Consider the following 23,627-nt stretch of genomic DNA (forward strand, 5'->3'; position numbering starts at 1 on the left):
TGTTCTTTAATTAGGGCCCTTTTCTGTTCTCTGAAATGGTTCCCTAATTTATTGGTCTGCATGGCTCTTAGCTCTGCCCTCTGGGCTTTGGCTCTTTTTTTAAAAGAAAGGAGGCCAGCTCACACCTGTAACCCTAGCATCTTGGGAGGTGGGAGGATGGCTCCAGGCCAAGAGTTTAAGAAGACCCTGAGCAACATAATGAGACTCTGTCTCCACAAACAAAAATTTTTTAAATTGGCTGCCCAGGACCTCAAGGCTGATTGCACCAATGCACTCCAGCCTGGGCAACATAGCAAGACTCTGTTTCTTAAAAAAAATAAAAAAAGAAAGAAAGAAAAAAAAGAAAAGAAAAAAATGCTTCTTCATAATAAGGTGGATACCACATTCCAGAGGCTTCTTTTTAAAGTAACCTCTTTTTAGTACAAATTAATTCAACACCCTTAAAATGCTATAGACTTCCCATTAATATAGTTGGGGTTCAATCCATTCTCCCCAAAACTATATCCATAACATTTTTGGGGTTTTTTTTGTTTTGTTTTGTTTTTGTGAGATGGAGTCTTGCTCTGTCACCCAGGCTACAGTGTAGTGTCATGATATCAGCTCACTGCAACCTCCACCTCCCGGGTTCAAGTGATTCTCCTGCCTCAGCCTCCTGAGTAGCTGGGACTACAGACACATGCCACCATGCCCGACTAATGTTTTGCATTTTTAGTAGACATGGGGTTTCACTGTATTAGCCAGGATGGTCTCAATCTCCTGACTTCATGATCCACCTGCCTTGGCCTCCCAATGTGCTGGGATTACAGGCATAAGCCACCGCGCCCGGCCCAGTTTGCATTCTGTCTTTAACGTTTCAGTACCATAAAACACAGATCATCATAATTCCAGTCCCCAGTAACAGATATTTTACTACCTTTCTGTTTTCTATTAACAGTTGTTTGCCATTTGTCCATCCTCTGCCAGCAATCCCCTCATCACATTACCAGTCCCAAACTGCCACCCAGTCCCCAAATCAACGCTACATATTTTAGGTTTTTGTTATAGCATTACCTCACTAATAATACCAATTTTTGTTTCAGTTATCTATTGCTCCACAACAAACCACTCCAAAACTATGTGTCTAAAAAGAACAACCAAAATGTATCTGCTTATGATCCTGCAATTTTGGCTTCCCTCAGCTGGAATGTTCAAGATGGCTTCATTGACATGTCAGGCACACAACTGGAGCTTGGGGCCAGGACGCTTCATTTATTCTCCAAAATCCCCTTCAACAAGATAGGCTGAGTTCTTACATGTTCCCAGCTCACAAGTACTGACCAAGCTCCTACTTAAGCAATATTTGCTTATATCCCACTGACCAAAGCAAGTCACATGATCAGAATCAATGTGGGAGGAACTACACAAATCAATGAGGGAGGCCTGATTCATTACAGGATCATTAACTTAAAATTCTACACATATCCCATGCTAAATGAACAGGCCAACCATTCAGCTGACAACCTTGTGACTGTGCTTTCCGTTCATCATTTTAAAAGCTACAGAAATAAAGACAGTTTATATTTTAAACAGAAAGAAAAATATTCACTGACAAAAAAATAAAAATTTTAAAGATAACTAAATACTCTTAAAAGCAAAAGACAAGCTAAAAGGTATAAAACAGGCACTTTAAAAAATAAAACTTAAGAAGAAATAAAGTTCATAAAACAGTAAGAAAAAATTTTAATTAAAATTTTCAAATTAAAAAGGACATATTATAAATTGATGTACTTATTGGTGTGATATTGTCGCAGTCTCTGCTCCGTAGCTCAGCTGGGTCTGAGTTTTTGTTGCACAACCAGAAAAAATTAGGTGTGCAGACACTGGAGAGTGAGTAAAGAAAAACTTAAAAAGCAAAAAAGGAAATCTCTCAGCAAAGACACGGAGTGCAGGGTGGAGAGGTGTGGTTCCCCTACCTGAAGGCAAGAAAGTCCCCATTGTGGCTGGGTCCAGGGCCTTTTATGTACTCACAATGGGGAGTCTGTGTTGACTGGTTTGTGAGTATGCAAAAAAGGTTAAAACGAAGGCATCACTCAAAGTTGGGCACCACAGTATAGAAAAACAATTACGAAAGAACAGGCATATGTAAAATGGTAAAGGGTGGAGATCAATCAGAGGAAAGCATGCCAAACAGGAAGACAAGTTCTCAATCCAGTCTGAGGATGAACTTGTAGCTTGGCTTTCAGCTTGTAAACTGTCTTCAGCTTGGAAGGGTAGTTTCACTGGGTACCTGCCCTATCTTCCTAGGCATGTGGCTGCTTTCTGCTGTTCTCAGTATTAGAAACAGTAAGCTAAAACTAGCAAAAACATATGATTAATAATTTAACAGACAAAAAGTGGGAAATAAAACATTTTTCAAAAGGTGTAAGACTAAATTCAAAAGTTTAGTAAACAAAGACAATCAGGAATTTTCAAGCAAAAGTAATTACCATGTCTAGCAAATCCCCCAACAATTTGCCCTTACCCAAGACATGGAGCTCTCTTTAAGAAAATGGTTCTCAAATGTTAGTATTAACAGAGTTTGTTAAAATGCAGATTCCAAGGTCCTGACAAAGTGATTCTAATTTCATAGGTCTGAAATAAGGCTCGTGAATCTTCAAGACTAAGTACCCCAGTGATGTAATTAAAAAGACCCAAGGACCACAGCAGCTACAAAAGGATTTTCTCAAACAAGGATCAGACTATGGGGCTCCTTATCCTTCATGTTGCACTTACTGCTTGAAGCGCTTATGACAAGTTCACATTTAAAATTTCAGAATCGAAAGCTAACATGCCCCACTCCCTTAGTTATAGCTCAGTTTGAGCTGTCTCACCCTTGTAAGCCTCCCTCCAGCAGTAAAGCAGCATTTTTCAAACCACAGGTCACAACCAATGAATGAGTCAGAATCATCAATTTAATAGGTTATGACCAGAACAGAAAATATCAGAGGGCACTGCATGAAGTGACACTAATTACAGTTTAAGTATTGTTACATGAAACTTTTGTTCCAGTTGTATGTATGTGTGTACAGTGCAAAACTAGATTACTTACTATGAGTCATGAGCAAAAAGGTTTGAAAATCTCTGCCATAAAGAATATGATGAATTCATCAAGAAGCTAAAAACTTTTTAGGAGTATAGTTCACCAGAAAAACGCTCAAAATCTAAGAAAAAAAATTTTAATGATCATAATTTCATTTTATCATTTTTCTGTAGGCTTTAATTATTCAGGTGTATCAATGCTTCAAAGAAGAAATTTAATATGCATTTATTCCAGCAACCCTCTGAACTAGTAGGTCAGAGGATTATGGTCCTTTCCTTTTAGAAACTTACAAAGTAGAGTTATTGTTAACCCATGAAATCAATAACTAGAGACAGTACAAAAGGATTTATAATCATGAGTTAAACTTACAGTGCTGAAGGATCTCTAATAAGTGAATGACAGAATTTAGGAAAGTTGCATGAAGAAGACAGAGCTTGAGTTTAGCCTTAAAGAGGAACTTAAGAAAAAGCAGAAAAAAAGGTATAGTAATGAGTAGTGTTATATAGTCAAAGTAGGCTAAATGCTTGTAAAAATAATTTCAAAAGCTCAGTGGTGTAACACAACAGTGAGTGGACTGATTCCACATAATCATTCAGAATCCCAGTTCTTTCAATCTTGTACATCTACCATCCCCTGTGGCCTCGTGTCTTCAACTGGATCCTCTGCTGTACTGTATTTTATATATATACATGTATATATATATATATATATACACATAAATATAGATATAAATATTGATACAGATATCAGTATCAGTATAGATATTCTGTATATGATGATGTTTTGACACCTTAAAGATTAACTTTTCTAGCTGCTGAGAGTCTGCCTCTGCTAGACCTAGCCAATTCTTGCAGCTAGCAATAGCTCAACCAGAAGCATGCCTTTGATATGCAAACTAACCAATCCAGAGCCTCATCTCCTCCAGATAGTATAACCCAGGATAGGATTTCTTCCGCCTTAATCATCCCAAGGCCAGGTACCAGGCAAACAGGGACCACCCCTACAGCATAGAATCTGCCAAAATTATTCAAACTAGCCAATTGTAAACTGTTCACCCTGCCCTGCCTTTCCTGCACAGAAACCCCAAAAAAGCCTTTGGCCTAGCTGCTATTGTCATCTGCTTCCTGACCACTGTGGTTTCTTTCGCATGTGGCCCCACATACTGTGCTTTACCTCCTATGTCTAGGACCTGTAAGTCTAATAAACTTTGTTATCCTGAACCTTTCCTCTATCTCCTCCAGTGGCCACACCTAACTAACCAGCTTATAAAAGAATGCAAAACACCTGCATCCAGCCAGCAGACAGAGGAGAGTACAGGGGTCACAAAGGTTTTTCATGGGCCGGGCCTAAAAATGGCACTTCACTTTCTCCCATTTTCCATTGGCCAGACCTCTGTAACACCTGATACCAGGAAAGATTAAAAAACAGACCAAAATTCATCCATTCATCATTAGTCATTCCTCTTAAAACTGAAACACTCTGAATATAATACCACAAACAAAAATACAAGAAGATCTACAAGGTGAAAAGAAGACAAAGTAGAGGCTAGGAACTACAGACTTGAGCAATGCCACCATCACAGTTCCCCTGGACTTTCTTTTTGCTTCCCATATATCCTAGATCAGGCACTAGAGAATCCTGCAATCTGTAACTACCAACAGTCCAAGCAAAAAAGGGCCTAAAGACATGGTGGCCAACGCCTATAATCCCATCACTTTAGGAAGCTGAAGCGGGCAGATCATAAGAGCTCAGGAGTTCAAGACCAGCCTGAGCAACATGATGAAACCCTATGTCTAGTAAAAACACCAAAAAAATTTAGCTAGCCGTGGTGGTGCAAGCCTGTAATCCCAGCTACTTCAGAGGCTGAGACACAAGAATGGCTTGAGCCCAGGAGGCAGAGATTGCAGTGAGCAGAAATCAAACCACTGCCCTCCAGCCTCATCAACAGAACTATTTTTGCTAATAACCATCCTAATCCAGTCAAACACCAGAAAAAAGAAAACCACCCCACCCCATCCCCAACACTATGGTATCAGCAGGGCCCAACAGGGAGCTGAACTTCTAACTCCACCCAGCAATAAAAAGATGAGGCTAGTAGGCCCTTCACTTCCCCCATTTGGCATCAAAGACATTGAATGAGAGTGCAAGTGGTGCCAGTCAGCAGCCCACTTTTCCCCACCCCAGTTAGTTGGGCAATTTCTTTAAAAGTTAAACATAAAGGTACCCTGCCACTCAGCAACCCCACTATTAGGTATCTGTCCAAGAGAAATGAAATCATGTCTATACAGGGAACTGTATACAAATATCTATAGCAGCATTATTCATGACAATAAAAACATCAAAACAACCCAAACATTTATCATGTGGTGAATGGAGTAACAAAATGTAGTATATTCATACTGAGGATACTTTTCTGCAACAAAAAGACACAAAATGCTAATATACAGCATAACGGGCTAAACCTCAAAAAATTCTAGTAAGTAAAACAGCCAGTCAGGAAAGACCACATTAATATGGTTCTATGTACAGGAAAGGTTCAGAAAAGGCAAATCTATAAAGATCAGTAGTTGCCTAAGGAAAGAGATGGGAGTGAGGATTAACTTCAAACAGGCATACAGTCCCTTTCTCAGGTCATGGAACTATTTTAAAACTGGGTTATAGTAATTATTGCATGACTCCATAAGTTTATTAGTTTTCATGCTATTTGTTAATATCTTATTATATAAAATAAAATACATTATTTTTAATAAAAAATTCAAGTCACCCCAAAGCATTCTACATATTCAACTGCAGTCCCTTTAAAACTCTGATGTCATTTTTTACAGAAATATACAACACAATCCTAAATTCATATGGAACCACAAAAGACCTGGATAGCCAAACTATCTTGAGCAAGAAGAACCTCATGACACCCATCTTGGCCTCCCAAAGTGCTGGGATTACAGGGGTAAGCCACCACACCCAGCCTCAGCTTTAAAAAGAAGAAAATCTTGTCATTTGTGACAGTGTGGATGAACGTAGAGAACATTATGTTAAATGAAATAAGTCAGGCACAGAAAGACAAATATTGCAGGATCTCACATGTTCATGTGAGTTCAAATATTACATTGAACTAACAGAAGCAGAGAGTAGAATAGTGATTGCAAAGAGCTGAGAAGTAGGGAAAATGAGAAGATGTTGGTCAAAGTATACAGAGTTTCAGTTATGCAGGATAAATAACTTGTGGAAGTCTAATGTAAAGCAACGTGACTAGTGCTAATAACACTGTATTACACACTCGAATTTTACTAAGAGAGTAGATCTTAAATGTTCTCTTAAATGTTCATCATGTCTACACGTATCAAAACATCAAATATACTTTAAATATATATAATTTTTGCCTGTTTACCTCAATAAAGCTGGAATACATCATTATATTACTTACAATGGGTAAATTCAATGGTTTCTAAATTATACCTCAATAAAAATGTTCTTTAAACAGTAGATGGACTAGCATAATGAACCACCATGTAATCCATCACCTGGAGCCAACAATTATGAATTCATGTCATGGCCGATGTTATTTCATCTGTAACCCTACTACACTTTCCTTCCTGCCATATTATTTTAAAGTACATCTCAGCTATTATGTATTTCACTGCAAATTTTATAAGATTCATACTATGATGACAGGGTTTTTTTTTTAACATAACCACAATAAATACCATTATTACACCAAAAAAACAATATATCAAAGCACAAGTGATAAAATTAGTACTTTGCTTAGATAATCTCTTGTTGCTTTCTCCTATTTTCATTCTCCTCTATTTTTTTCAACTACATTTAATATCTGATAGCTCCAGTTTCTAAAGCCTTTAAAGCCTGGTTCTGATATTGGATGCTTCTGACTCTCACTTACAGAGCTCATTTTCTCATGCAATATTTTTACTGGGATGTGATGTTCATCAAAGTTCATCTTTGGAATTCTTCAAGACCTGGTTGCAAGCTGTAAGTGTCCAGGGAATTTGGTGTCTGAGGCTGCTCTAAACCCAGGCCACTGTAAATTAATATCTCAGTTTAGGGCTTTTCAGGTGCAGTGAATATGAATTCAAACCTCACTTCCACATCAGGGCTTTCTCTCTCTACTCAGAGCCTAGACAATTTTTCCTATAGAAAAGATATTTGTTTTAGTTTATCCATTTCCTAAAGATGTGTCTCTTCCATGGTCCTGACTTTATTTAGAATTTCTGTTCCAATTTCCTGCCTTGTATGAGTCTATGGCCTTGTCTTCTGATCCCCATGTGGCCAGTGAAAGCAAAAGTTCTAAATGACCAGGAATTAACAAATATCCATGCCGCACCTACTGCCTTTAATGCGTACTTACTGCCCTGGAAATGTATTTCCCTTTACTGTGGTCTCTGAGAATTTCCCTTGCTTCCCTGCAAGTTAGTTATACATTTTAAAATTATTAATGTTTTCTTTTTAATTTTTTATGAGTTTTGCACTGGGAATATTTCAAGATGTCTCATCTGCTGTATTTCCAGATAGTCTAATCCCTTCTTATAAGCTTTATAATCTTTAGACTTTATAAGAGTATCTTCCACCAACCTGAGTTGCACAGTTTAAAATCTTCCATACCCCATTATAACATAAAGCTTAATTTCTATATTTAAGTCCTAAATGTACTATACAATCATCCCAAAATTAAATAACTTACTAACTATATCATTCCATAAACCAAAATAAAATGGAATAAAACATCACTGTGAGAATAAATAGTATAAAGTGGCATCATAACAGTGACAAGGCACAACTTTTGTTAGTTATTATTTAGTAAAATGAATGGCATTATCAGAGTGGGTTAAAGACAGGAGTTCCAAAATTCAATAATTGTGTGAGCTTACGTAAAGTACCTTAACTGTCTGAGCTTCAGTTGTTTCAAATGTAAAGTTTAGAACTTGAGTCATTTCTTAATTTAAAGCTCTATACTACTATGAATAAAGCGTTAAATTTTAAAATCAGCTAAAAAAAGCATTAATATACCAATCAGCAAGCATCATGATTCAGGAAGAATGTACAAGAGTATAAAGAATTAAAGGGGAATGATGTATGCAGCCTACTCTCGAGATAGTTCAGTAAGACTTTTTGTGGGTATATATTCATAGACACAAAAATGCAGAGGGAGATGGAGAAGAAGAGGAGGAGGCAGAGAGAGAGAGGAGGGAGATAAAAAAAGAGAATAAAAGAAATGAACTAAAATATTGAAAATTAGTATATCTGGGTAGAGAACCCATAGGAGTTCTCTGCACTATTCTTGCAACTGTTGTGTAGATCTAAATTTACAACAACTGTTCAAAAAGTGTAATAAAGTTGGTATTTAAATAACAGATATAACCCTGGCTATATAAAACAGAAGCGTATAGTTATTCTATCACGGGAAGTGAAGAAAAATCCACAAAGGGACATTACAAATTTATCATTCGCCAACTGTTTCAGGATCACACATTTGTTGCTATAAATACAAAGTCTCTATTAATAATAGGTTACAGAACTATGTAAAAACTTACAACATCCTAAGGGGTAAAACATCAGGTGAGATTTCTAAGCCAAAAGCACTTTGGGCAGAAAGCACACAAGTAAGCCAGTAAAGCACTCCAACAATAAATCTTGGCTTCCTTTGACGTCAGCCCCAGCAGACCAAGGCGAGTGACGACACAGGAGTCAGCACAAGAGGAAATGTGTGCCAGGTGGTGCCCAGCATCTTGGAAGCGCAAATTTAGCAGGTAACATAAAACTCCATAACTCTATCTTAAATGCTGGTATACAAATCACAATATATCTCTTCTCTTGAGAGTATGTATGCAGAGAAGTTCTTGAGAGCTTCTCAGAGTGTCAAAATAAGTTACAACCAACAATGACTGTTGAGTAGTGTTAAGCCTCTGCAGGATAAAATTAAACACAAAACAAAAAAAAAAAACATAGATAGAAAAAGCCTTTTTTGCTTGCTTTTTGACAATACTTTTAATTTCAAACTCAACAGGAAACAAGATAATCACAGGTAGCTGAACGTCAAGACAATTTCAAACCCATAAATAAATGTGATATTAACAAAGACCTCAGTGCTGATCAAACTGTATTTTCCTTCATAGTCTCTGCTTTCCTAATATATTCTGCATACATATATCTCAGAAGTCTTAGAGTGACAGAATTTTCTAAAAATGTTTTCAAGCATTTTTCCCCTCTGGCTATACAAATGAAAAAAGGAAAATGGAATGCTATGTAAAAATTATGTATCAATTGCAAAAAAAATAAGATAATGACCCAAAATTATTTCTTTTACTTACTTTTTAAAGTCTTAAATCTGAGTTTTAAATATGGAAAGCATATAACTTTTATCAGGACCAGTGACCCCACTGCAGGAATTCTCACTCAAAATCTAAAACTTTGGCGGGAGGTCACTAAACTATTCCTAGGGCACCCTTGTACTCTAAAAGCCTCTGTAAGCGATTAAAGTTCTAATTTGAATAATTACATTCCACCTACATAAATTCCCTCTGTAGTTTCAACTGTATGCAGTATCAGTCTTCATTTCCTGAATTAAATTGGTGTCGTGTATTGTGCTGCTTTAAAAAAAAAAAAAAAAAAAAGAGTTTACTTTCGTAGGTAACCTTTCAGCAATCAGTAGAAGTGATTCATGTGCATGAGGGGAATAGATCACCATGAATAATCATTAACTAACAATTTGTGCCAGCATTTATTGTCTCGAGCATTGCAAAAGGGACATCTCATCTAATGAAATGAATATAGCTATACAGCTGTATAGAAATCAAATATTTTATAAACTAAGTCCTATTTTCCATTGAATTGTATCAATGCATCATTAGAAGCTCTATTTTCATTTATGGCTTGCCTTTAATTAGCTGATACTCCTCATGTTTGATAACTTCTACCTTTCTAGTCAAATACTTAATGAATTACAAATTAATATTGAAAATCCTAACGTTAAAAAAAAAAAAAGAACCACTGAGTAGCGTTTAAAAAATAAGTATTTCTCGGCGGGTGCGGTGGCTCAAGCCTGTAATCCCAGCACTTTGGGAGGCCGAGGCGGGTCGATCACGAAGTCAAGAGATCGGGATTATCCTAGTCAACATGGTGAAACCACGTCTCTATTAAAAATACAAAAAATTAGCTGGGCATGGTGGCCTGTGCCTGTAATCCCAGCTACTCAGGAGGCTGAGGCAGGAGAATTGCCTGAACCCAGGAGGCGGAGGTTGCGGTGAGCCGAGATCATGCCATTGCACTCCAGCCTGGGTAACAAGAGCGAAACTCCGTCTCAAAAAAAAAAAAGTATTTCTCATAAAGGGAGTCTTAAAAACATGCTTCCTCTTACGACAAACCAACAGAATTTTTGAAAGACCAAAAAATAATTCTTACAATAAAATGTGTTACTCAAAGTGAATTTCCAGTGTTACCATAATAGTATTTATTCAATAAGCCCAAAGGACTAGTATTACATGTCCCTTTAATGAGATTTGATCTTTGAATCCTTGGAATTTTTTTAAATAATGTGTCTACAAGTTGCTGAGTGACCTTCAAGAGTGGCTTTTCCCAGAATCAAGAAAAGCAGCTATGTTCTTTGCAGGATGCTCAGGGACTTCCAGAGATTTCCACACCATGCCAGCTATTTCAGTCCTTGAGTCATCAGGTAAATTTAAAGAGAAGAATTTATCCCAATTGTCAAAAATTGTGTTGAACCCCATGACCTAGGCATGTTCAGTTCATCAAAGCTGTATAGTAGCAAAGATGTCTTCAAATATGTTGAATTAGTTAATCCTTAAATCTCATTATTGTAATTTCTGCTCTTAATTAAAAGTAAGATTTACTGGTATTTAATGAAACTGTAAATTAAATTATCTGTTACACCTAGAGTTGGTCTCAAATTCATAAAATATAGACTTAATTGCAAAAACATATTTTCCTTTCTTCCTAGAATTCCATTCTACTTGGATTCTGAAAATAGCATCCTCTTTCCTCTAGGAAATGTCACCTGTACTCCATCCCCAATTCCCTCAGAACAATGTGATTCAAAGAGATTTGTCATTTTCCTACAGATCACTTGGTCTAGCCACAAGCTTGGGGTGTGGACTTGTTCAAAGCTGGACCAATCACAGTTTCCCATCCTGGTGGCCAAAGTTGATCTGTATAGTTGTATGGACCAGGGCATGTGACCCAAGCTTAATAAATCACAGTCCTTCCCCAAGATATTTCAAACTGAAACTAAGGCAGTAGGAGCAATCTCTCTCAGGCAGTGAAGAAACTAAGCATGCAAGCTGTCAGTGGCCATGTGCCCTGCTATACAGAGAAAGCTGGTCTGAGAGAACTAAGCCAAGATGCAGAGAAGAACTTAGAAAGAAGACAGAGCACTCTGGAGGCATTCAAGACCTGGCTCTAGTTGTCCCTGACAACTGCCTCACTCCTACCTTCCTTGTGTATATAGAATAAGCTTTTCAATAAATTTCCTTTATACCAAAGTTAATTCAAACTATTTTCCTAATACAAGTAGCCAAGGAAACTCTACATAACATACCAAACAAATTCTAACATAATAAGTTTCACTTCTTAGGGGTAGGGCCTAAGAATACTGCAAAAAATTCAAATACCTCTGCAAATTCAAATATATTTTATATAGATATAAATATATATTCTATATAAATATATTTTATATAGATATAGAATATATCCAGTATTCTAATGCGAACCTGGCTTTAGTCCATGAACTGACATTTACGAATAACTGGATTTAACACTTTCTTCACTGCCTTCTTCCATAAGGGAAAAACCTTGTCCTTCCACAAGACAGTCAAGGCCTGAACCTTACGTTTTATAATGAATTTCTCTGGCTCTCAGCACAAGCCATGAACATAGATGTTCAGTAGGAATATACTGAGCTAAAAATATGAAGACTGGGATATTATGATTGCCACATGATCCTCTGGAATATCATCAGATCCAAAGTAAGAAGATTTTGTGTTCTGGAAAATTCATTCTTAGAAGAGTGATAGTTATACAGCAAGACAGCAGTAACAAAATCAGGGGAAAAAAATCATTATTAACTGGATTATTTGTTACCAAATGATACATGCCTGTGGATAGATTTAAAAAGGAATGTGGGTGGCTGTGAAGAAGGCATTTTTAATCTGAAGTGAAGACTCTGACTCCAAAGCTCAGCAAAGAAAGTCCACGTTTCCCTAAAGATTGGATCTAAGACAAGCGTGCTAGGAATTCCAGATTAAAGAGTCAACAAGTGTAAAATACATTATATATTAAACGTATTAAAGTACATTTAAAGCCTTAAGCCTGCAAATCTCCCTTTCTATGTTTACTGTACTCCTACATTAAAATATTTTTGCATTCAAAGTAAGTGACCAGTTTGCTTTGGGCTGGTGCTATGGAAAGAACCTGAAAGACAAGGGTTGAGATGAAAATCTGCCCAAGAGAAGGCCAGCTCAAATGATGGAAGTGGAATAAAAAAGCAGTCCTGCTTTAAAAATTTAGCTTCTCCCAAGAAGCTAAAGGATTCCCTGACCTTCTTCATCTCACTGACTACCAGAATTCAGGGAGAATTTCAATACCATAATTATAATAAATAAAGCAAACTAATTCTAACTCCTTAAAGCTAATACCTATGCCCTTAACTAGTTCTAACTAAAACAAAAAGAAAAAAAAAAAAAAAACTAAGCCTGGTTATTCTCTGTAAAATTTCAATTTTTTAGAAGCTTATGTATTCATTTTAGTTATTTGTTTTATACAACTATTTAGCACAATGCATGAACTTAATACATATTAATAATAAAAGAAACCAAATCCTGTAACAAAATGCAAATTCTACTTAATTGCATAAACTTACTGAAACAGCTAGGTTCTAGACATCAACTTTAGGACAACAGAATTTTCTCTAAGTTATTCCAGAAGACTATTTGCATAAAACTTTTGGAAATCTCCACTCCAAATTCTTCCACTGTAAAAGGCACTTAATCTTTTCAATTAGCAACATGCCTAAAAAACACAATTGAATATCTGGGATCATTGGTCTAGACATTTCTACAAACTGAAATCATATAGCTATATAACAATAGAGCAACTGACTGTGACTCAAACTCATCTTGTAACACTAATAATTTGGCATTAAAAAGATATCCAAATAGGGCCATATTTACAGAAAACAGTGTCACTTAGTATAATTTATTAAGAATCTCCATTTAAAATTCTCAGAAAAGTTTAAATTACAAACCCAGAGAACTGATAGTTACTTTTATTAATCTCACCTCTGCTTATGACTGTATTAGAAAACATTAAGAAGAAATTTAGTAAAGTAAAATTTCATTTCAATACCTTTTTATAACCCTCTTCCCAGAATAGGAATAATAATCAGCATTCTCATTTCTAGTGCTTGAAAAACAATGAAGTATGTGCATTAAACAATGAAGTTATATTCATTTTCACCTGCATTGATGCTCCTTCCACTCTTGCCACACAGGCGACCCGATCCAAGAAAGTCACTGCCACAGGCACCGCCACAAAGAAGCCTTTACAAAAGGCCTTGAGGTATCTTTTCACCCACCCTTGTGACTGTGCCATACCTAAAAATACAAAGAAAACAACTATGAAACCAGTCTCAAGAAAGGTGAAAACAAAGACATAAAAACGGTACATGAAAAGTGAGTTAGAGAAGGGCAATCTTGTCTCTTAAACTCATTCCTGGAACCATTAGAATAAATTTGACTTTAAAGTCCCAAAGTGAAATACATGAACTCAGACTCTTTTCCACACTCCAGTCCACTTTGTAACTTCAATGGGAAATTTCTCCCCACAAAACAATAAGTTAGAAAAAAATAAGCATTCCAAAAGTAAATCCTTTTCTGCTGCTATTTAGATGAAGATATGCCTTATACCCCTGATATCTGTTCTCTTCTACAGTAATAAAATTTCAGTGAAACATGTGGCGACCCAGCTGAAGACTGTTTTCCAGCCTCCCTTGCAGCTAAGTGTGACCATGTCACTAGATCTGATCAACGGCATGAGTAGGAAGAATACGTCCAGGTTGCACCCTTAAAAGGAGGATGCCCTCCCTTTTCTTCCCCGTTTTGTAACTGTAACAGTAATAATTTGGTGGTAGAAGCAGGAGTGGCCATCTCAAACTACAAGATAAAAGCTTCAAGTAAAGATGACAAAGCAACAAAATGGAAGGATCCTAGGTCTGCAACACCATGGCAGCCCCATACTATCCTGCAGTACTTACACTTGGACTGTTAAATCAGAGATATATCACTTGCACTGTTTTTGTTTTTAAACAAGGTCTCACTCTGTCACCCAAGCTGGAGCCCAGTGGCATGATTGTAGCTCACAGCAGCCTAAAACTCCTGGGCTCAAGCCATCCACCCTCCATAGCCTCCCAAGTAGCTGAAACTATAGGTGCACACCACTACACCCAGCTAATTATTTTTATTTTTATTTTTGTAGAGTCTGGGTCTTGTTATGTTGTCCAGACTAGTCTGACTCCAGGCCTTAAGCAATCCTCTGGCCTCAGCCTCTCAAAGGGCTGGGATTACAAGTGTGAGCTACCGTGCCCAGCCCTATCATGTTTAAACTGTGCAATATTGGCCTTCACTATAGTAGCCAAACTGATCCTAACTAATACAACAATGAAATCTGTGATAGACCTGACATGCGTTTTGGATATTATTGTGCATTTTTTTATATTAGCCTCATGTCAGAAGTATAGTTTGCAGATATTTTCTTCCATTCTGCAGGTTATCTCTTCATTACGATGACTGTTTCCTTTGCTGCCCAGAAACTTTTTGGTTTGATGCAATCCCCATTATTGTCTGTCTTTTGCTGTTGCCTGTGCTTTTGAAGTCTTATCCAAAAAAACCCTTAACAAGACTTCAGTGTTGTGACGTGTTTCTTCTATGTTTTCTTCTAGTAATTTCACAGTTTTAGTCTTACATTTAAGTGTTTAATCCATTTTGAATTAATTTTTGTATATGGTAAGAGATAAGGGTCTAACTGTATTCTTCTGAGTATGGATATCCAGTGACTGCGATATTTTTAGATCTGTTTACATAAAACTCCAGGTCAAGACCCATTAGTGGGTCATAAAAAAATAATGTAATGATTTTAAACTAGCATTTTTTTAAAAAATGAAATACAATAGACTAGAATTATAGCCTGTTATACATTAAGAATAAGCATTGTTTTGTGAAACTACAAAGGCTTATTTGCTGCAATGTGTATATGTTTGTGTGTGTGTGTGCATAAGAGTGAGTCCTGGGTTGCTACATAAAATGTATTTCTTCATGAGATCATGGCCAAAAATGTTTAAAAGCCATTGTCCTAGATGACTTTGGAGAATTCTTTTTTTCTGACAGGGCCAGGAAAAAAAAAACAAAACACAATGTTATCTGTTCACTTAGAACATAAAAATAAAAATACTCAACTACTAATTCTCTCCAAAATCTTTAATATATCACAAGAAAAAGATGAATAATAATCTAAATTGGCTAAATTTTTTTTTCAGCACTGCCAGCTGTTTATTTTGGACAAAAGAAAAAAAAAGCAGTTGAACTGTTTTATAGCTGGAAGCATGAGCAAGGAGGGTCCCCAGGCAGTAAACTCCCCCTCCATCCCCCACCACAGCCCTGCAGGTGGGCTGAGGGCTAGGGCTGAGCTTCAGGTGGGTTTTCTGTTCCCTGTGCTATCTTGTGCAGGGGTCTCCCTCCTGGGCTCTGGAGCAGCTGCAGGAGGGCCAGGCTGGGTGGGGCTGCTGCAGCTCTTCACTTGGCCAGGATGTCAGAGGACTCGGAGACCAGCTTCTCGTCACAGGTCTCGATCTTCTTCACAATCACAGCCCTGGTGGAGCTGGTGTGGCTGAAGGAGCTTGTGCAGCTGAAGGAGCTGGAGCCCAGGCCATAGGTGAGGCCAGAGCTTGTGAGGCCATAGGCCAAGCTTAGACCATCTGCATAGTCGCTGGTGGTCTTCACATGGATACTCATGTTCTGCATCCCCAACTCCAGCCGGCTCTCCTCGCCCTCCTGCAGCTTCCTGTAGGTGGCAATCTCGATGTCCAGGGCCAGCTTGATGTTCATCAACTCCTGGTACTCATGCAGCTGCCACACCTTGTCCTGCTTGGCCCACTGCAGGGCGGCCTCCAGTTTGAACAGCTTGGCATTGGCATCCTTAATGGCCAGCTCCCCATACTGGCCAGCATTTGCAATGGTGGCCCCCAGGGAAGCCCTCTCTAGCCTTTGAGGCCCTCGATCTCAGCCTGGAGCCAGCTAATGTTCCAGTTCATCTAGGAGATCCCAGTCTTTGTAAGCCACAGGTCATCTCCATGCTTCCCAGCCAGCATCTGCAGATCCTCATACTTGATTTGGTACACGCTCTCAGCCTCAGCCCAGATGCAGTTGGCGAACTCCTCATACTATGCCTTGACCTCAGCGATGATGCTGTCCATGTCCAGGGAGTGGCTGTTGTCCATAGACAGCACCAAAGACGTGTCCGAGATATCGAACTGCAGCTCCCGGATCTTCTCTTCATACAGCTGCCTAAGGATGCTGATCTCGTCAGTCAGTCCCTCCAAGCAAGACTCCAGCTCTACCTTGTTCATGTAAGCTTCATTCACATCCTTCTTGAAGAGGACAAATTCATTCTCCATCTCTGTATGCTTATTGATCTCATTCTCATACTTGTTCTTGAAGTCCTCCACCAGCCCCTGCATGTTGCCAAGCTCCACCTCTAGCTTTAGCTTCTCCAGGCCCAGAGTCTCCAACTGCCACCTAAGGTTGTTGATGTAGCTCTCAAACATGTTGTCCATGTTGCTCTGAGCCATCTGCTGCTGCTACAGGAGGTTCCACTTGGTCTCCAGCATCTTGTTCTGAAGCTCCACAAACCATACCTTGTCTATGAAGGAGGCAAACTTATTGTTGAGGGTCTTGATCTGCTCCTTCTCCTGGGTGCACATGGCCTGGATGTTGGGGTCTACCTCCAGGTTAAAGGGGCTCAGCAGGCTCTGGTTGACCATGACTGCATTGATGCCTCCCATGCCACTGGCCCCAACATAGCCTCTGCCTAGGCTACCCCAGAAGCTGCTGCTGCCCACTCAGAAGAAGCTTGAGGAGATGTGGGCATTAGGTCCACTTATGTAGGAGTGGCTGCTAAAGGCCCGGGGGCCAGAGGTGGACATCCTATGGGACTTCTGGGTCACCCTGATGGACATGGTGGAGGCAGGTAGGCTGAATCAGGTGGAGATTCCAGAAGGAGCAAAGAAGCCGCTTCTTGGTTAAATTGGCTAATTCTTAATGACCTACTGTATCTGACATTCACAAGGGCTATATGTATACACAGTAAGTAATGAAGACCAGTACTTTTTATACTTTTATCAACATATATTGTATATAACATTCACCTAAACCAGTAATCTTTTTATATCTAACCAAAGTAAATGTAACTCAGACTAACTTTAGAAAACAAGCAATTGAGAGGGGACTCAAGATGGCGCTGTGAGAACAACCCAGGATTGGAGCCCGCGTTGAATTCGCAAACGGTGAGTCAGTGCTGCATTTCCAGACTGATCTTTGTTGCCCACAGAACGGGGAAACTCCCAAGTATAAAAAGACACGGGACGCCAGGCAGTAGGTCTGCCTGGCGAAGCTGGCAGCCGGAGCGGCGGCGGCCGGCCCTACCCAGCAATCCCCACAGGGCGCGCTTGTCCGGGTGCCTTGTTGAACCGGCAACCTGAGACTTGAGAGGGCTGGACTTGAGACTGAACGAGACTTGCACAGTAGCCCAGCCCAGGGGATTGCAGGGACAGATCGTTTGGGATACCCAGTGGGACGAACAAAACCGCGATTTCAAACTATCCCGGGCAGACGGTCCGAGACGCTCTGTGGGGGAGGGGCGTCCACCACTACGGAGGCAACCTGCCCCAACTGATATACACGCCCACTGCTGAGGCAGCCAGCCTTTGCCGAGGCAACCCGCCCCAACTGATATACACGCCCACTGCTGACGCAGCCAGCCGTTGCCGAGGCAACCCGTCCCTACTGAGATACACGCCCACTGCTGACAGCCTGCCGTTGCTGAGGCAACACGCTACAACGAAGAGACTCCGCCGCAGGGCGTGGTGGAGACCACAGCAGAGCCGGCAGGAACAGCGCGAATCACACAACAGCAGGGCGGAGCCTCGGCAGCCAAACAGTGGCTAGTCTGCCTTTGAGCTGGGCAGGACACCTGATCGGACATCCAAAAATAAAGCCCAAACCCCTCAACACAGAGCATTTGAGAAAAAAAAAAGGGTTGTTTAATGAGCTGTGTTGCAGCAGAATCAAACATAGCAGCCTAACAGCCCTGAATGAACAACAGAGTGCACAGCTCAGCAATTAAACCCCTATAAAGTACAAACTGTCTCCTCAAGCAGCTCCCTGACCCCTCTATATCCAAAAGACTGTCATTAGGCAGGCATCATCCTGGGACAAAGAGAGCAGAAAAAGAAACTGGTAGCATCCCTCGCTGTGCCACGGCTACTAGAGGTGCACCCCAGACAAGCAGGGTCTGGAGCGGACCTCAACAGTCGTACAGCGAAGGGGCTAGACTGGTAGAAGGAAAACCAAGCAACAGAAATACTTCATCATCAACATTCTGGGTGTCCACTCAGAGACCCAAACGAAAAGTCAGCAACTACGCAGACGACCAGCGGACAAATCCACAAAGATGGGAAGAAACCAGAGCAAAAAGGAGGAAAACACCCGAAACCAGAACACATCGCCTCCTAGAAAGGACCAAAACTCCTCACCAGCAAGGAAACAAAGCTGGACGGAGAATGACTGTGACGAAATGACGGAATTAGACTTCAGAAGATGGATAATGAGAAACTTTTGTGAGCTAAAAGATCATGTATTAAATCAATGCAAAGAAACTAAGAACCTTGAAAAAAGATTTGAAAAAAGATTCGAGGAAATGATAACAAGAATGGATACCTTAGAGAGGAATATGAATGAATTAAAGGAACTGAAAAACACAATACGAGAACTTCGCGAAGCAAACGCAAGTTTCAATAGCCGAATTGACCAAGCAGAGGAAAGAATATCTGAAGTCGAAGACCAACTCAATGAAATAAAACGAGAAACCAAGATCAGAGAAAAAAGCGCAAAAAGGAATGAACAAAGTCTCCAAGAAATGTGGGACTATGTGAAAAGACCTAACCTACGTTTGATAGGTGTACCAGAAGGGGACGAAGAGAATGAATCCCAGCTGGAAAATACTCTTCAGGACATCATCCAGGAAAATTTCCCCCACCTAGCAAGACAAGCCAACACTCAATTGCAGGAAATACAGAGAACACCACAAAGATATTCCGCAAGAAGAGCAACCCCAAGGCACATAATCGTCAGATTCAACAGGGTTGAAATAAAGGAGAGAATACTAAGGGCAGCCAGAGAGAAAGGTCAGGTCACCCACAAAGGGAAGCCCATCAGACTCACAGCAGATCTCTCGGCAGAAACACTACAAGCCAGAAGAGAGTGGGGGCCAATATTCAACATTCTTAAAGAAAAGAACTTTCAACCCAGAATTTCATATCCAGCCAAACTGAGCTTCAGAAGTGAAGGAAGAATAAAATCCTTTGCGAACAAGCAAGTACTCAGAGATTTTGTCACCACCAGGCCTGCTTTACAAGAGCTCCTAAAAGAGGCACTACACATAGAAAGGATCAATCAGTACCAGCCATTCCAAAATCACACTGAATGCTAAAGAGCTTCAACATAATGAAGAATCTACAACAACTAACAGGCAAAACAGCCACTTAGAATCAAAATGGCAGTATCAAATTCACACATAACAATATTAACCCTAAATGTAAATGGACTAAATGCACCAATCAAAAGACACAGACTGGCAAATTGGATAAAAATCCAAAACACATCAGTGTGCTGTATCCAGGAAACCCATCTCACATGCAAGGATACACAAAGGCTCAAAATAAAGGGATGGAGGAAGATTTACCAAGCTAATGAAAAGCAAAAAAAAGCAGGAGTTGCAATTCTCATCTCTGATAAAATAGACTTTAAAGCAACAAAGATCAAAAGAGACAAAGAAGGCCATTACATAATGGTAAAAGGATCGATACAACAAGAAGAGCTAACGATCCTAAACATATATGGACCCAACACAGGAGCACCCAGATACATAAGGCAAGTTCTTAATGACTTACAGAAGGACTTAGACTCCCACACAATAATAGTGGGAGACTTTAACACTCCACTGTCAATACTAGACAGATCAACCAGACAGAAAATCAACAAGGATACCCAGGGCTTGAACTCAGACCTGGAGCAAGCAAACCTGGTGGACATTTACAGAACTCTCCACCCCAAATCCACAGAATACACATTCTTCTCAGCACCACATCACACCTACTCTAAAATTGACCACATAATTGGAAGTAAAGCACTGCTCAACAAATGCAAAACAACTGAAATCATAACAAACAGCCTCTCAGACCATAGTGCAATCAAGTTAGAACTCAGAATTCAGAAACCGACCCAGAACCGCACAGCTTCATGGAAACTGAACAACTGGCTCTTGAATGTTGACTGGGTAAACAACGAAATGAAGGCAGAAATAAAGAAGTTCTTCGAAACCAATGAGAATGAAGACACAACGTGCCAGAACCTCTGGGACACATTTAAAGCAGTCTCTAGAGGAAAGTATATAGCAATAAGTGCCCATATGAGGAGAATGGAGAGATCCAAAATTGACACCCTATCGTCAAAATGGAAAGAGCTAGAGGAGCAAGATCAAAAAAACTCAAAACCCAGCAGAAGACAAGAAATTACTAAGATCAGAGCTGAGCTGAAGGAGATTGAGACATGAAAAACCCTTCAAAAAATCAATAAATCCAAGAGCTGGTTTTTTGAAAATATCAACAAAATAGACAGACCACTAGCCAGATTGATTAAAAAGAAAAGAGAGAACAACCAAATAGATGCAATAAAAAATGATAAAGGGGAAATCACCACAGATTCCACAGAAATTCAAACCATCATCAGAGAATATTACAAACAACTCTATGCACATAAACTAGTAAACCTGGAAGAAATGGATAAATTCCTGGACTCCTGTGTCCTCCCAAGCCTAAACCAGGAGGAAGCTGAAACTATGAATAGACCAATAACAAGGTCTGAAGTTGAGGCAGCAATTAAGAGCCTACCTCACAAAAAAAGCCCAGGTCCAGATGGGTTCACAGCCGAATTCTACCAGACACACAAGGAGGAGCTGGTACCATTCCTTCTAAAACTATTTCAAACAATCCAAAAAGAGGGAATCCTTCCCAAATCATTTTATGAGACCAACATCATCCTGATACCAAAACCCGGCAGAGACCCAACGAGAAAAGAAAACTTCAGGCCAATATCCATGATGAACATAGATGCAAAAATCTTCAATAAAATATTGGCAAGCCGATTGCAACAGCAAATCAAAAAACTTATTCATCATGATCAAGTAGGATTCATCCCAGGGATGCAAGGCTGGTTCAACATAGGCAAGTCTATCAACGTAATTCACCACATAAACAGAACCAAAAACAAAAACCACATGATTATCTCAATTGACGCAGAGAAGGCATTTGACAAAATTCAACAGCCCTTTATGCTAAAAACCCTCAATAAACTCGGTATCGATGGAACGTATCTCAAAGTAATAAAAGCTATTTATGACAAACCAACAGCCAATATCATACTGAATGGGCAAAAACTGGAAGCATTCCCTTTGAAATCTGGTACTAGACAAGGATGCCCTCTCTCACCACTCCTATTCAATATAGTACTGGAAGTTCTAGCCAGAGCAATCAGGCAAGAAAAAGAAATAAAGGGTATTCAAATAGGAAAGGTGGAAGCCAAATTGTCTCTATTTGCAGACGACATGATAGTATACCTAGAAGACCCCATCGCCTCAGCCCAAAAACTCCTGAAACTGATAAACAACTTCAGCAAAGTCTCAGGATATAAAATCAATGTGCAAAAATCACAAGCATTCGTCTACACCAATAACAGACTTAAAGAAAGCCAAATCAAGAGCGAACTGCCATTCGCAATTGCTACAAAAAGAATAAAATACATTGGAATACAACTCACAAGGAACGTAAGGGACCTCTTCAAGGAGAACTACAAACCACTGCTCAACGAAATCAGAGAGGACACAAACAGATGGAGAAACATTCCATGTTCATGGTTAGGAAGAATTAATATCGTGAAAATGGCTATACTGCCCAAAGTAATTTACAGAATCAACGCTATCCCCATCAAGCTACCATTGACTTTCTTCACAGAACTGGAAAAAACCACCATGAACTTCATATGGAACCGAAAGAGAGCCCGCATAGCCAAGTCAATTCTAAGCAAAAAGAACACAGTGGGGGGCATCACACTACCGGATTTCAAACTATACTACAAGGCTACAGTAATCAAAACAGCATGGTACTGGTACCAAAACAGAGATATAGACCAATGGAACAAAACAGAGGCACCGGAGGCAACACAACATACATACAACTATACAATCTTTGATAAACCTGACAAAAACAAGCAATGGGGCAAGGATTCCATGTTTAACAAATGGTGTTGGGAAAACTGGCTAGCCATGTGCAGAAAGCAGAAACTGGACCCCTTCCTGACACCTTACACTAAAATTAACTCCAGATGGATTAAAGACTTAAACATAAGACCTGGCACCATAAAAACTCTAGAAGGAAATCTAGGCAAAACTATCCAGGACATAGGAGTAGGCAAGGACTTCATGAACAAAACACCAAGAGCATTGGCAACAAAAGCCAAAATAGACAAATGGGACCTAATCAAACTCCACAGCTTCTGCACGGCCAAAGAAACAGTCACTAGAGTGGATCGGCAACCAACAGAATGGGAAAAAATTTTCGCAGTTTACCCATCTGACAAAGGGCTGATATCCAGAATTTACAAAGAACTCAAACAGATTTACAGGAAAAAAACAAACAAGCCCATTCAAAAGTGGGCAAAGGATATGAACAGATACTTTACGAAAGAAGACATATATGAGGCCAACAATCATATGAAAAAATGCTCATCGTCACTGGTCATCAGAGAGATGCAAATCAAAACCACATTGAGATACCATCTCACGCCAGTTAGAATGGCGATCATTAAAAAATCTGGAGACAACAGATGCTGGAGAGGATGTGGAGAAAAAGGAACACTTTTACACTGTTGGTGGGAGTGTAAATTAGTTCAACCATTGTGGAAGACAGTGTGGCGATTCCTCAAGGCCTTAGAAATAGAAATTCCATTTGACCCAGCAATCCCATTACTGGGTATATATCCAAAAGACTATAAATCCTTCTACTATAAGGACACATGTACACGAATGTTCATTGCAGCACTGTTTACAATAGCAAAGACCTGGAATCAACCAAAATGCCCATTGATAATAGACTGGATTGGAAAAATGTGGCACATATACACCATGGAATATTATGCAGCAATCAGAAATGATGAGTTCG

The 23,627-nt window shown here is 39.5% G+C and overlaps 1 protein-coding gene across 25 annotated transcripts in view; it reads right to left on the reverse strand.

Moving 5' to 3' along the window:
• The window catches only part of IMMP2L (inner mitochondrial membrane peptidase subunit 2), a 935,160-nt gene that overhangs the window by 870,518 nt on the left and 41,015 nt on the right, over window positions 1-23,627 (reverse strand). For all 25 annotated transcript variants that reach the window (XR_013524086.1, XR_013524085.1, XR_013524087.1 and 22 more), the window contains one exon: window positions 13,541-13,677. Coding sequence is in view for 22 of the 25 variants with exons in the window: in XM_017975465.4 (XP_017830954.3) it covers window positions 13,541-13,677 (137 nt within the window). In the remaining 3 variants the exon portion in view is untranslated. The remainder of the gene's footprint in view (window positions 1-13,540; window positions 13,678-23,627) is intronic.

Source organism: Callithrix jacchus, chromosome 11 (genome assembly GCF_049354715.1).
Source record: "Callithrix jacchus isolate 240 chromosome 11, calJac240_pri, whole genome shotgun sequence".
Taxonomy (NCBI): Eukaryota; Metazoa; Chordata; class Mammalia; order Primates; family Cebidae; genus Callithrix; species Callithrix jacchus.